General features: G+C 44.2%; 1 protein-coding gene across 2 annotated transcripts in view; it reads right to left on the bottom strand.

Moving 5' to 3' along the window:
* The window catches only part of pdlim3b (PDZ and LIM domain 3b), a 78,577-nt gene that overhangs the window by 4,117 nt on the left and 58,197 nt on the right, over positions 1-16,263 (bottom strand). Inside the window, exons 4-6 of one of the 2 annotated variants that reach the window (XM_085981471.1) lie at positions 13,174-13,244; positions 2,123-2,256; positions 1,144-1,264 (exon numbers count right to left, since the gene is read on the bottom strand). In XM_085981471.1, the coding sequence (XP_085837597.1) occupies positions 1,144-1,264; positions 2,123-2,256; positions 13,174-13,244 (326 nt within the window). Of the gene's footprint in view, positions 1-1,143; positions 1,265-2,122; positions 2,257-13,173; positions 13,245-13,818; positions 14,007-16,263 lie in introns of both variants that reach the window. The other variant, XM_085981464.1, reaches the window with a different exon arrangement.

The raw sequence follows: 16,263 nt of genomic DNA on the forward strand, positions 1-16,263 counted from the left end.
CCCACGATACATGCCTGAAGTCAGCCCCCTTCCTGCCCCCACCCACCCCACCTGTCATGTCAGATTATCATCCTCCACTGTCCCCACCCCCCACCACCACTGTCCAGAATTTCCAGGCTACTGTCTTTGCTGGGGAGGAGGAGGAAGAACCAGAACATCCATGTTTCATTTTTTGTCCCCAAATGAGTTTACTAAACAACTTTTGGTGGTTACTGCTATCCCTTTTAAACAGATGGGCCATTGCTGAGTGATTGACAGCTTTGGAACAGCACTGAAGAGCCAGATGGATGCAGATGTTCCTTTTATAAGCTCTAATCGCAGGGGAAGGAAGACTTGCTCTTCGCAGAATGTGCAACAAAATTGTAAACCTTTTATAAGCAGATTGATGATTTTGTTACACACAGCAGGCAGAGGAAGACATCCCCCCACATTTGTGTGCTAAACGATGAGAAGTTAAGTTTTATTAGTTAGGTGGGAGTTAGTCTGTGGAGAGCGGTTGTATTAAAATTAAAAGTTTCATTCAATGCACAACATTTTATAGCATAAAAACCTGTCCTATCACACGACTGTTTTATAATAATCTAATTCAGGGAACTGAAGGATTAGTCTCCCTGTAGGCTGTATGACACCTGGAGCTTCCCATGTAACAGTGGGAATTATGATTGTGACGTGACTGGCACCTGGTGACGGTTGACTGAGCCTCCCTCCAGACACGTGAACCAACATCCACACACGAGGCTGGCAAACTCAATTCATGTCGGACTCTTGCAGTCATCCCATCAGTCCGGGCTGGTTTGACATGCAGACCTCAGAGGGGCAAGGGCAGTGGGCTAATCCACAACACTACCTAGTTTCCCATAGCGGTTTTATTGGAAAAGCAGGAAGATGGGAGAGAGCAAGAGAAAGGAACTTTATAAAATTAGTACCCAAGAGGGGCTTAAATTAAGCACATACAAGATGGGCTGAATGGCCCCCTCTTGTGGTACAATTTCTATACTATGGCTCAAAGCAATACAACTGATTTTCAACTTGTACATTAGGCAGCAATAGGGAAGGGAGGTAGGGAAGCTTAAAACCTGTTTTCAAGCAGGATTCATCTTGTTGCTATTACAGTAAACCTTCTCGCTTTGTAAAGATACTTACACTATTCCATTTCCACATTTGTCACATAGCGGCAGCTTTTGGACACTTCCTGCTGAGGCACCAACCTTTGTCACTGGAGCCCTCACACTTCTAGTAACCACGGGATGGTTCCCTTGGTCACCTTGCACAAAGTTAGATCATGGTTAAAAACAATTCTGAATTTGAAATAGTCACTGTTGAACAATCTACAGGCCAGCTACACAAATTTAGCTGCGGTCCATTGAGCTAATATCGCTGTCCAATCAGCCATTATGTGGACCCTTTGCTCTGTACATAAACAAAGTGAGAGGTGGTAATATATCTGTGATTCATACAATGAGTTATTTCCGCAATCCCTTCTAGTGTCACCACACCCAAGTAGAAATGACTTCCTTCCAGTCTATATGCATTGCACCGTGACTCACCTCTTGAGCCCAAGTATCCCTTCACCCATTGATGTCGCAAACAAATGAATACCAACAATGGGACAGATGCCTAGGCCCTGTGATTAAACACGTATGATAGGAACATAGGAACAGGAGGAGGCCATTTAGCCCCTCGAGCTTGTTCTGCTATTCAATGAGATCATGATTGATCTGTGACTTAACTCCATATACCCGCCTTCGCCCATATCCCTTAATACCTTTGGCTAACAAAAATCTATCAATCTCAGATTTAAAATTAACAATTGGTCCAGCATCAAATTGCTGTTTGCGAAAGAGAGTTCCAAACTTCTACCACCCTTTGTGTGTAGAAGTGTTTCCTAACTTCACTCCTGAAAGGTCTGGCTCTAATTTTTTAGACTAGGCCCCCTAGTCCCAGAATCCCCAACCAGCGGAAATAGTTTCTCTCTACCAACCCTCAGTTCCCCTTAATATCCTGAACACTTCAATCAAACCACCCCTTAACTTTCTAAATAATATGGTTCAATTAAATCTTCTGAGCCCAGCTAGGTCACCATGCTTTGCACTAATAAAGGCAAGGAGCCAGTGCTGCTCACCACTTTCCTCTGTCTCCAGGTAATCCTGGATTGCTCGGAAGGACCCAGATTGCCTTGGCTCATGAGTTTCCTCCTGGTTGTCGTGTAGCATCTTGTATACATCCGAGTGTTGAACTCCTGGTGCTGGTTCAGTTCTGTATGAGCATGCACGTTACAGTAAGCAGATAGGATTTTTTAAAGCTGTGTACAGCAACTAAAAACTCAAAACAATAGAGATAATATTTACAGACTCCAATAATATTTGGCAGTTTCTAAATCTCTTTTCTACTATTTCCATTTTCTAACATCTCATTTTATACAATTTTGGTAATTTACATGACGACAGTAAACTAGATGCTATGAAACTTTTTACACTGTAAGAATCTTGTTGGCTGAACAAAGAGTTGCATTCAGAAAGTCAATACAAATTGGTAACATGGGCAGATACCAAACTGGGGAGGGGAGGGGAGTGGTGAAATTGGCCCTCGGCAACAGCGCAAAAAAGGTGGTGGCGAATTGGCTGTCGATTTCACGCCCTGCCCGATTACACACCCCGCCCGATTAGACTCCCCATCCGATTACACACCCCGCCCGATTACACACCCCGCCCAATTAGACTCCCCGTCCGATTACACACCTCGCCCAATTACACGCCCCGCCCGATTACACCCCGCCTGATTACACACCCCGCCCGATTACACACCCCGCCTGATTACACGCCCCGCCCGATTACACACCCCGCCCGATTACACCCCGCCTGATTACACCCCGCCTGATTACACACCCCGCCCGATTACACCCCGCCTGATTACACCCCGCCTGATTACACACCCCACCCGATTACACACCCCGCCTGATTACACACCCCGCCCGATTACACACCCCGCCCGATTACACACCCCGCCCGATTACACACCCCACCCGATTACACCCCGTCCGATTACACACCCCGCCCGATTACACACCCCGCCCGATTACACACCCCGCCCGATTACACACCCCGCCCGATTACACACCCCGCCCGATTACACACCCCGCCCGATTACACACCCCGCCCGATTACACACCCCGCCCGATTACACCCCGCCTGATTACACACCCCGCCCGATTACACACCCCGCCCGATTACACACCCCGCCCGATTACACACCCCGCCCGATTACACACCCCGCCTGGTTACACACCCCGTCCGATTACACACCCCGCCTGATTACACACCCCGCCTGATTACACACCCCGCCTGGTTACACACCCCGCCCGATTACACACCCCGCCCGATTACACACCCCGCCCGATTACACACCCCGTCCGATTACACACCCCGCCCGATTACACACCCCGCCCGATTACACACCCCGCCCGATTACACACCCCGCCCGATTACACACCCCGCCCGATTACACACCCCGCCCGATTACACACCCCGCCCGATTACACACCCCGTCCGATTACACACCCCGCCCGATTACACACCCCGCCCGATTACACACCCCGCCCGATTACACACCCCGCCTGATTACACACCCCGCCTGATTACACACCCCGCCCGATTACACACCCCGCCCGATTACACACCCCGCCCGATTACACACCCCGCCCGATTACACACCCCGCCTGATTACACACCCCGCCTGATTACACACCCCGCCCGATTACACACCCCGCCTGGTTACACACCCCGCCCGATTACACCCCACCTGATTACACACCCCGCCTGATTACACACCCCGTCCGATTACACACCCCGCCCGATTACACACCCCGCCCGATTACACACCCCGCCTGATTACACACCCCGCCCGATTACACGCCCCGCCCGATTACACTCCCCGCCCGATTACACGCCCCGCCCGATTACACGCTCGCCCGATTACACGCCCCGCCCGATTACACACCCGCCCGATTACACACCCCGCCCAATTTTCATTTCCAATAAAGCCAGTTGGAAATTAAAATCGAGCGGTGTGTTAAACAGTCTGCTGATTCGCTATCGTCTGTTTTGTGCTACCACCCCAAACCAATTTCACACCCGAGTAGGGGCAGAGGGATCTCAGGAGGCAGCGCAGAAATGACAGAATGAGTGGGACAAAGTATTTAAATGGGCAGAACAACAGCAGATGAAATTTAATGGCAAAAATGTCAAGTACTGAATGTATTCCTCCCTCATATTTGCTTCCCTTCTATATTTTCATGCTTCTGTTCTATTCTTTGATATTTCGGAGGTGAAATTCGGCTCCTTTGTGCCTGCCATTAGCGCCTCCAGGGGGCGCTAACGGGGTGCAAAGGGCTTATCGCCGGCGGGGGGGGGCGATAATAGTGCTTCCCGAGAAATTCGGCGGGATGCTGCTGAGCCGCTAGCCAATAGCGCCGTGCCCTGCCGGTAGTGCCCTGGGCCGCTGCCCCGCCGGCGATGACGTCATCGCTGAGCGACGCGGCCCCTTACTACCCTGCGCCAGAAATTCATCTGTGCCCCGCGAGGCTGCCACGAGCGATGTTTAACAGAGTGCATCCATTGAGTCCAGTACTACAGTAATGTTAGAGCAGTCTAAAAGGGTCTCATACCTCATACATAGAAATACATAGAAGCGACAACACGGAAACACATTATTTTGCCCAACCAGTCCATGTTATTGTCTAACCTCCATGCGAGCAAATAGTTCTAATCACAATTACTTACCCTGCTCCCTTATCCCTTCAACACTTATTCCTTCATCTCTATATCCAATCTTTACTGTTGACATAGTTTCAGCCTCAATCACTAAGCCTGGAAGTGAATTCCACATCCTCACAATACCCTGTGTGAAGAAGTTTCTCCTGCCCTCTGTTGTAAATCTTTTTCCCTAAAGGGGAAAAATTCGGTATCGACCATTTTGGGGCGCTAACATTGCCTGGGCTCAAGCAGGGTGCCGGGCTGAGCGATCGCGAGCAGGAGCCTGCGAAAAAACCTGGAGCAAGAAAGGTAAGGTTTTTTTTAAACTTACCTCAGTCACCTCGCCTTTAATCATCGCCCCTGAAGCGGCCGCCTGCCCGATGCATGCCTCCTGCAGCTGTCGGTGTTTTTGACCGGCGCTGCTATAGGGGGCGGGAGTCAATTTTGGGTCCGGGGCGATGCGCACGGTGATGACATCATGATCTCCGGGCGAAGGAGATTGGGGCGCAATGCTGTAGCGCCGCCGCAGAACTCCCGCTGAATATATATAAATGATCTAGATGAGGGAACTAGATGTACTATCTCCAAATTTGCAGACGACACAAAGCTGGGTGGGCGTGTGTGCTGTGAGGAGGATGCAGAGAAACTCCAGTATGATTTGGACAGGTTGGGTGATTGGGCAGATGCATGGCAAATGCAGTATAATGTGGATAAATGCGAGGTTATCCACTTCGGTGGCAAAAACAGGAAGACAGATTATTATCTGAATGGCAATAGATTGGGAAAAGGGGAAGTGCAACGAGACCTGGGTGTCCTGTGCACCAGTCGCTGAAGGTAAGCATGCAGGTGCAGCAGGCGGTTAAGAAGGCAAATGGTATGTTGGCCTTCATAGCGAGAGGATTCGAGTACAGGAGCAAGGATGTCTTGCTGCAGGTGTACAGGGCCTTGGTGAGACCACACCTTGAGTATTGTGTGCAGTTTTGGTCACCTTATTTGAGGAAGGATGTTCTTGCCATGGAGGGAGTGCAGCGAAGATTCACCAGACTGATACCTGGGATGGCAGGAATGACGTATGAGGAGAGATTGGGTCGATTAGGCTTATATTTGCTAGAGCTTAGAAGAATGAGAGGGGATCTCATTGAAACGTATAAAATTCTAACAGGACTAGACATATTAGATGCAGGAAGGATGTTCCCGATGGTGGGGGAGTCCAGAACCAGGGGTCACAGTCTCAGGATAAGGGGTAAGCCATTTAGGACTGAGATGAGGAGGAATTTCTTCACCCAGAGAGTGGTGAACCTGTGGAATTCTCTACCACACAAGGCAGTTGAGGCCAATTCATTAAATATATTCAAGAAGGAGTTAGATATATTTCTTAAGGCTAAAGGTATCAAGGGATATGGGGAGAAAGCAGGGACAGGGTACTGAATTTGGATGATCAGCCATGATCTCATTAAATGGCGGAACAGGCTCGAGGGGCCGAATGGCCTACTCCTGCTCCTATCTTCTATGTTTCTATATGGTGGGAGTCATTTGCGCCCCGTTAGCTCCCCCGGGGATAATAACAGGAAGCGCAAAGTCATCCAATTTCACCCCTTTAATGTTTTATCTACTGCCCCTTGTTCTTGATCCCTCAACTATTGGAAATAGTCTGCTTCTATCTATGCTGTCCCATATTTTCAAAATTTCAATTACTTTTATTATATCGCCCCAGAATCTGCATTGTTCTAATAAAAAAGACACATTTTTCAAGTCTTTCTTCGTATTTGTATTTCTTCATACCAGGCAGCATCCACGTAAACCTGCACTGTACCCTCTCTCAAGCCTCAATATCCTTCCTATGGTGTGGAGCCCAATACTGCGCACAGTACTCCAACTGAGCTCTTATTTAGGCTTTATATAGGCTCATCATTACCTCATTGCTAAGTTGCACAAGAGTGTGAACATTTAAAAATAATGCTCAGAATTTTAAGTTTTGAATTTTAAATATCTTGGGGGGGAAAATTTGGTTTCGACCATTTTGGGGCACTAACATCACCTGGGCACTAACTATGGCGCCAGCGACTGCAAAATTCAGTTTTAGCGCCCTAAGAGGGAGGTGGAACGCCAATTAAAGGGGAGGGCCCAAGCCCACAACTCTGCGGCGCCCTACCTGGACCACCGGGGAGCGGGGTGCCGTGCCAGCAGCCCGGCACACAAGAGGAGTGCCGGGCTGCCAGATCACGGCATGGACCCTGTTCAAAGATGCAACAGGCCGTGACAAGTAAGTCGGCCGATTTTTTTTTTCTCTGCCCGCCACCTCCCCTTTACTTAGCACCTCGGGAGCCTCCTGCCGCTCCGTTCCTGCCCCCTGAATCAGTCGCTGTCATCGCCCGGCGCAGATTCAGGGGGCGCGGGCCAATTTTGCAGGCAGGACGAAAACGGGACGCTGCGCACAGCTCGATGACACCGTCATCGCCTGCGCAGTGGAGTGGGGTGCTACCGGTTACCGCCGTTGCTAGACTCCTGCTGAATTTAGTGGGAGTCGTTAGCGGAGCCGCACCCGGGCGAAAAGTCATTTGCGCCCCTGTTAGCGCCCCCTGGAGGCATTAAGGTACCCAATTTCTAGCCCCTGGTGCTTGACTCAGGTGTTTGGATTTCAGTCCAATTTTGAAATTTGTCATATTTTACTGGAGTAACAGAGTGATGAGAAGCTGTTGATAGCAGCCTGTAAGACCAAAATGGAAGTACAGAATTGGAGACATGGAAGTGTAACGCACTGTGGGGAAACGAGGATTTTGAGAATTTACTACCGCAAGAGACCAGGAAGCAGAGCCTGGATGAGTGATCTGTGTTTAGTGAGAACAGACAAAGGACTGGTATACAAAGGAGTGTCTGGCTTTTATATGTTAGCCAAATAGATTGTTTGCAAGAACTTTTAGTGCAGTGTACGATAACTACATGAATCAACCATCTTGTTTTCCAGTTATGGGAGATTTCTTGCACTGGTACCATTAATACCTACTTCCAGCTAAAATATTGCGAAATGGTAGTTACCTGTAATTCTACACTTAACCAGAAAAGATCTGATATTGCATGCAGTATACATTTGTCATAAACTTGCTGAGAGAATGTCTTTCAAGGGCAGTTATGGAGAGAAAGGGAGCTGCCAAATCACACATTACATGCTTTAACTTCAATTGTCTTACGCGCAAGGGTGAAGCAACCTGGCACACCAATAGTGGCAACCTGGCACACCAATATTTTGGCAATATTGCCTTTGGAATACAACTGCATGGGGGAGTTAAACTGACCATGCCTAATCTTGGCTTGGAGGCTTCACCTTGACAGTTCCATTGAGGGCAAAATTTTGCTGAGGCTGTCAATTCACACGGGCCAATGGTACCAGCCACAGGAGGAGTGCTGCACTTGCTTTTCCCACCTGTAACGGAAGGTGACCTACCTACTGATGGCCACATATATGAACCATATTGCATGTCCACAAAAACAGAACAACATTTGTAGACCACAGGCAACAAAGAATGTAAAGTGAGAACATTTTATTTAATCAGGTGGTGTGTCAGAAATGCCTGGGTAATTATTTCTAACACTCATCTTCCGTTACGAAGCTTTGAGATAAACAAATCCTTAAGGTGAGACTGATTCTTTTGTTCTGGAAATCCATGTGCATCACTAAACACCCTTAACCCAGGTGTGCAGCAGGTTAATACTGAAGCTGGATTTCCTCTACCTATGATGTTCTAATAACACAGCCCAATTCCCAACCTCAGAACAATGATCTGTACCATAACAGGGGATCTTGCATTTCCCTGTATCAGGTGACACTGCAATTCCCTTCAGTGCAACTACACTAGAAGGATAAGGGCAGCAGGCGCATGGGAATGCCACCACCTCCAAGTTCCCCTCCAAGTCACACACCATTCTGACTTGGAAATGTATTGCCGATCCTTCATTGTCACTGGGTCAAAATCCTGGAACTCCCTCCCTAACAGCACTGTGGAAGCACCTTCACCACACGGACTGCAGCGGTTCAAGGCGGCGGCTCACCACCACCTTCTCAAGGGCAACTAGGGATGGGCAATAAATGCTGGCCTTGCCAGCGACGCCCAGATCCCATAAACAAATTTAAAAAAACCTTCAGAACAGATATAGTAAGATTGCTTATCAAACTTATGAACTTCAGCAAACTGTAACCTTAACCAATCAATGAGAATTTATAGGGGAGGAGCTCCATTACTTTTGACATTATCACTAATCACATTCCAGGGTGCCATAGTGCAAATATCATTTGTTGGCATGAAGTGTAAATGTGCGGCAATGTATGACTATATAAGGAAAAATGGACATACTTTAGTTATGCTTTCACATGGCAACTGAAATTCCTTTTTGCTTGGGAAGGATATCACCGAACAACAATCAGTCATTCCTGCTATTTCTCCAATTACAAATATTTTATTTGGAAAAGAAATCCCTGATGACATTCAGGACTCCGAGAACAACAGTCCTGTCATGGGAAATGATATTTCACTGGAGTACAGTTTAGGGTGTGATGAGTGCCTGCTCTACACAACCATCTCTGATTGTAGCAGCGCAAAGTTGAGGCACGTACAATCAGGAAAACAAATCTCTTTGTTACTGCATATGAACCTTTCTTCCTTCCATAGAGGTCTAACTCCAAAGATCTGCCTTACCATTTGTGTTGCAGTAGGAAAGAGGAGGAAATAAAATTATTTTGCAGCAATGCTACTTTGAATATTTTTGGGTAGCACACCAAACGGAACAGAATTGTCCAACACCGCCTCCCCCCACCCCCCCCCATCCCTAGATATAATTCAAAACTGCACCTCGATCTTGAAACAGGTTGCTAAAAGGATGTTAAAGTAATCTGTCATACAGTTCCTGCTTTAGCGTACCCACATATATGCGTGATTGCTTTGTATAGCTGATACCTATGAATTCTTTCCATATGAGAGCATTAAACTCCAGAATTACAAAGATCTGGATAAGCTGCACATCGTACTATCGTAGAAACTTTAAGTTGCGGTATCCCTTGTCTTTAATCATTGATGGACTTGTATGAAAACCTTTAATAAAACAAAACAATTGCTTCAACGAAATGCCCCTGGTAAAGGCAACCCAAATAATATCCCAGTTGGCAGAACTAGTTCTAAACTAGCCCTGGTAGATGAAGACTTTTAGTTTATATAGTTAATAAATTTGGATTAATTGAAATGAGATACTGCAGCTTTAAAGCTCAGGCTTTTGTTAGATTGTGCTGTTGTCTTCCTTTGAAACAAAACTTACATTTTCAAATAGTTAAAATATCCCAAAACAGTATTATAAAATGTTCAAATATTATTAGAGTCAAATGAATATTTCTTCAGAGTTTAAGATAGGGTTATATGCAATGCAATTCTCCATTACCCTTACTAACTGCATTACAGTGCAGCAGCTTAAGGATTCAATGCCAAGCATGTTGCTGTCCTACATGCAGGGGTTTTACTTCCTAATTCCATAAGATATCTGTGTTATACAAACATGTACATTTATTTCCAGGGTTCCTGTAGTAATGACTTATACAATCACTATTTACCCTATTAGTGGGTAAAATATATTGATTCAATTTATAAGAAATTTAGAGTTTTGTTGAATTACTATATATTTTTATAGTTTGTAAAGAGAAATGCTTTCTACTAAGCCATTTTAAGTCAATGTTTAAATAATATTAGTACAATAAGTCTTCTTAATGTACCGTATTAGTACAGTAACATGTTAATGAATGCACTGTACAATTAATCCAGTAGCAGATTAATTAGTATACTATATAATTAGTGCAATAGTAGGTTTATGAATGTACTATATAATTAATACCCTAAAAGGTTAATGAATATACTATATAATTAGTACAGTGGCAGGTTAATGAACATACTGTATAATTAGTGCAGTCGCACATTTATGAATGTACGATATTAGGTAGGTTTATAATAGATGTACTGCATAATTGGTATGGTACGTTTTTGTATGGTATTAATGCAATAGGTTTCTGAATGTATTGGTACAGTAGTAGGCTTATGAATGCACTGTATAATTTGTACAGTAGGTTTATGAATACTGTATTAATGTAATAACAAGGTTTTTGAATATACTGCATAATTAATATTGTAGCATATTTATGATTTCCCTGCAATAGTTTTAGGTCATTGCTGTATAATTAGTACAATCTTGCTTACCCATCAGCCCATCCTTGCTGACCTACATTAGCTCCCGGTTTCCCAACGCCTCCAATTTAAAATTGTCAGCCTCGTGTATAATTCATTTTATGGCCTTGCCGCTCCCGATCTCTGTAACCACCTCCAGCCTTACAACCCTCTTCCGAATTCTTCACCCCACCATTGGCGGCTGTGACTTCAGCCATCTCGGTCACATGCTCCGAAATTTCCTCCTAAAAGCCTCTGCCTCTCCGTCGTCAAAGCCTACTTTAAAACACACTTCTGTGACCCCTCCCAATATCCCCTCCTTTGTCTCAGTGTCCATTTTTGTCTGAATATGCCTCAGTGACATTTTCCTATGTTAAAGGTGCTATATAAATGCAAGTTGTTGTAGTAGTAGGTTTATGGATGCACTGTATTAATGCAATAGGTTTATGAGTGTGTGGCAATAGTACAGTATCCAGTTTAGTCATGTACTGTATTAGTACAGCAGGTCTATGAATGCACTGTACAATCAGGTAACAGGTAGCAGGTTTATGAATGTACCTTTTAGTACAGGAGGTTTATGGATGTGCTGTAATAGTGCAGTAACAGGTTTATGAATATATTTCTAATTAGTAGTTTTATGGTGTACAGAAAAGGGTCCTTATTGTCCCTTGATAGTAGTTATCATGACCAAGAATTGCATTTTAAAATTTTATTTTAGCAACATATTTGTACTTTTTCTTTGATAAGTCTTGAGGTGAGAGAAATAATAGGTTAAAATCTTGCATTATCACCACTGAAATAATGGAATGTCCAAATACAGCCAATGGCACATATCCTGTAGAATTTTCATTTTATCCTTACTAAGTCCAGCAGGAGTGGTTAAAGGTCTTGAGGACTCCTACAGGATCCATCAGTGTTTTTTTGGGGGATATTCCACAGAATTAAGGGTTCATTTCTTGTGCAAGAATGTTTACACACAAGTAGACTACAAATGGGTTGTCGTTACAACTGCGTTAATGTCAAATGTTATTTACATTGTATGAAAAGAGATGGCTCAGTTACCAAAATGATATTTAAAACAACATTAACGTGTTACTCCAAATTAAGAGGTTCATTAGTTATCATTTCTATTCATATAGTCGTTGTCTGATTATATCACATAATGAGTTAAAGTTAATCCTACTTTAAAATGAAAACGGAAATTGCTGTAAATGTGTAGCGGATAGATCAGCATCAGAAGGGTGTACTTGTCCCATGACCACCCCTTTTTGCCTTGTACAATCATTCCTTTTGTCATTTAATCTCCCTTGCCTTCCACCCTAATCCCAGACCTTCCCTTTCCTGCTATCCCTCTTTCCCTGCCTCTGTACTTGCTTAAAACCTGTTACATCTGTAACATTTCCCAGTTCTGACGAAGGGTCATCGGCCTGAAACGTTAACTCTGTTTCTCTCTCCACAGCTGCTGCCTGACCTGCCAAGTATTTCCAGCATTTTCTGTTTTTATATCAATTCGGATGAAACTCGGTACTGAAATGTTAACCCATCTTTCTATTTTAGATGCCAATCAGCCCGCTGTGCACTTACTGCATTTTCTGTTTATACTTCAGATTTCCAAGGCTTTGGGTCTTTCTATTAGTTTCCTCCTCTTTAGGTGGGACGTTGGATAAAAATGCAAACTGCTTGACATGCGATATCGAGGGATCAAGCATTAGCCAAGCTTTGGTACAACATGCTGTCATGGAGCTGATGAACAACAGTAAACCAACACAATGTACTCAAACATATGGGAATGTGTCATAGACAATTCAAATGCTGCACTTTATTTTCAATGTGAGAGGATCAAGGGATTAAAGTACTTTTTCCTTTGAAAATCTAAAATGCTTTGAGAATCAATATTTGAACTTTGCTACCAAACTTTATAGAAACATGCAGCACCCAAAAGTAATAGATAAGACACATAAATAGTTCTAAAATTGTACTAAAACTATTTGTGTTCCATTGGAAAAAGCACTTTGATGCTGAATATGATAGCTCAACACAGTAAGTTTCAGAATTTGCAAATCCATTTTTGTACAAGGTTGTTGAACTGTATTAATGAAACAGGTTTATTTTTGAAAGGGATGATGTTAGATTTGTACAATGTGCACTTCCCTTGGTCCTCTTTTTGTAAATAACAGAAATCAAGACAGAAATGCATGCAGTCCATCAAAGATAAAGCATAAAACCTGCTCAAGGTGGAAACTACTGAGAAGGGTTTGGGTCTGGTATTGAACTTGTGTTCAAAGTAGCCTAGTTCCTGTAAGGAAAAATGGTTAAAGATAACACAGATATCTGAGATGAAACCCTGATTAGTAGTGACTGGAAAAAAATCATGTTTAACCTCTAAGCATCTGAATACAGAGACCATTGTGAGGTTTCTATAACGTTCTGTGATCATGTGATTAAATAAATGTCAGCACCACACACTAGGACCTTTACTCATTTTATATCATTTCAAAATCATACCTACCTGTGTCTACAATAATGTAAATGGTTCCCATGTCAAAATGTGGACTTCAATGAGACAGTACTTGGGCCCCACCTGCAAAAACCTATGAAATCATAACTGGTTCCTTGATTTTGTTACTCACAAAATTGAGGTCGTTTAGTTTTATCCTTTAATTTGTTTCACAACTGTCATCGTATATATAAAACCGCTTCACTTTTCCAAAATGATTTCTTCCACAAAACACATGTTTATTGGAGAGGACAACATATTTGTTATATACAGTGGGTACAAGTAGCAAGAGCTGGACAGAACAAAGACAAAAGACTGTAAATTGACTTGTCTAAGACGGAGAGACTTGGCAGAATCCAAACCCCATACTTACTTCTCCTGTGGATCAATGACCAGGCCACACAGCTGTCCCTGGATGGCATCTTGTATGTTGCCAGTAGAGTACAGGCCAATTGGAGAATTATAGCTGGAGCTCACTACCTGTCTTTTGTCATCAATGTTTCCTGCAGCAAGAAATGGCTGGGCCTTTCTGTTATGGGAATCTCCAATAGATTTGATTTCCTGCATATAAAAGGGCACAAAAATACACAAGGCTACAATTCATGCTGAAGCTAATAAGCACCAGCAGCCACACTATGCATCTGGTTGCTAAAGGTCACTTCATTACTGCAAATAACTTTCCATCTATCCCCCTCAACAATGCTCTACTTTCAAATGATGTTATCCATATCCAAACTATAATTAGCTAACTAAAGAAACTAAGACAAATAGCTTATGTTAAGAGTAACTTACATATGCTAAATCTGATCTATCTTCGCCATGGGAAAACAAAAAATTAAAACTAATTCAAGGCAGGATAAATCCTGCCAGTGATATCATATTTTTTATAGGGAGAGGGGCTGGGATTAGACGGAAGGAAGGTATTGGGGGGAAGGGAAAAGATAGAAGGAAGGTATACTCATTAACAATGTCCTTTGCAATGTCCTGAGCAATGTTCACTGCCTGTAATGTGCTTGGATTATTTTTGTTATTTTAGAAGATTACTGAATAGGTGCAGATGAGGAAGACCATTCAAGTTAGCTCATCATTCATAAAGACTCTTCGTCTCCCCTTCACAGCATATTGTCACCTCTCAGTGCCCTCCGTCCGAGGTTGAAAAGCCAAAGTTTCTCTGACACTGGCGATCAGTCTCGTGGGCTTTCTCTGAACTGCCTCCAGCACTTCAATGCCTTGGTGTCCAGAACTGGATACAGTACTCAAGGTGTGGTCTGACCAGAGCATTGTACAGTTTGAGTGTGATATCCCACCAATTGTACTCTACTGTTTTTGGTTATATAGTTCAACATTTTATTTCAAGATACTAGCCCATTACAGTAGACAAGGCTCTTTTCCCAGTGAATTTTATGAGAAAGAGAATCTCCTTAAAATTATACACTGGGGCATTTGAAGGTTAACAGGCATAGTAGGGAAAGTCTACAATGTAAAGCCCAAGTGAATTAGCTAATTTAAAGCCGGCTTCCCAATAAAATCCAAGGGAATGAAAGCAATCAGTTGCAGCTGGCCGATGACACGGTCTGCTGTCATATTTTGTGATTTTTCTTTTTGCACTCAACTGGATAAATGATGTCATTATTGTAGAATGGAACATTTTTTTCAACTTTGGTCAGCCAATATGAGCATTAAGTGCTCCCAGGTGTAATATGGAAACCGTGAGAGGTGAACTAGGGGACACAGATCGAAACTAGAAAAGGTCAGGCCTGTTGCAGTGTAAACTGCCTCTACTCTGTCCCAACTATGCACTTTAATTATAGGCTCACAAGAGACAATCCCTACTGCACCACATTTCTACTTCTCACATTTACCTTCTTTATGGCCTCAGAGTGAATGGAAATTTAAGGTGCGATTTTGCCAGCCCTGGGGAGGCGGGTATGGAAGCGGGACTGCCGGGAAAATGGCAGAATCTGGGAGCGGGTACCCATCCCGCCCCCAACCCGCCTCCGTGCCATCTTCCCAGGAGGCGGGTACCTGACTCGCGCTGGGACCCGTCTCCTCGAGGGGGATTTGTGCCAATTAACTGCCTGTTAACAGGTAGTTAACAGGCAGTTTTTTGGCTAATCCCTATTTTGAGACCTAAAGTGTGGGCTTCCCAACGGCTCCGAACCTTGCCAGGGTCAGTGAGGCAAGCCGTGGGTCTACGGGGGTCAGAGGGGCTGAATTGTCCGGTGTGCAGGTGAGTGATGAGTGCAAGTGTGGAGAGGTAAGTGTGTGAGGTGAGTCTAAAGTGTTTTCATAAGATTATTTACCTTAACTTCTTCCTGCAGGCTTCATCCCTTTAGAGTCATAGAATTATACAGCACAGAAAGAGGCCCTTCGGCCCATCGCGTCCGCGCTGGCCATCAAGCCCTGTCTATTCTAATCCCATTTTCCAGCACTTGGTCCGTAACCTTGTATGCTATGGCATTTCAAGTGCTCATCTAAATGCTTCTTTAATGTTGTGAGGGTTCCTGCCTCTACCACCCTTTCAGGCAGTGAGTTCCAGATTCCAACCACCCTCTGGGTGAAAAAGTTTTTCCTCAAATCCCCTCTAAACCTCCTGCCCCTTATCTTGAAAATATGGGCTGCGGAGCTGCCTCATCTCACCGGCAGAGAAAGCAGAATGGCTGCTGCATTCTTAAATGCAGCAGCCGTCTGCTTTCTGCTCAGGAAAGCATTCTAAGTGAGTCTTGAGTAAAGGACTCAACTTAGAAGGCAGATTGTCAGTGTTTAACAGCTTCATAGAGCCGTCAAACGATGACAATTCATCTGTCAAAAAATCTTG

This window comes from Somniosus microcephalus, chromosome 1 (genome assembly GCF_052327205.1).
Source record: "Somniosus microcephalus isolate GS21.2 chromosome 1, FLI_Smic_1.0, whole genome shotgun sequence".
Classification (NCBI taxonomy): Eukaryota; Metazoa; Chordata; class Chondrichthyes; order Squaliformes; family Somniosidae; genus Somniosus; species Somniosus microcephalus.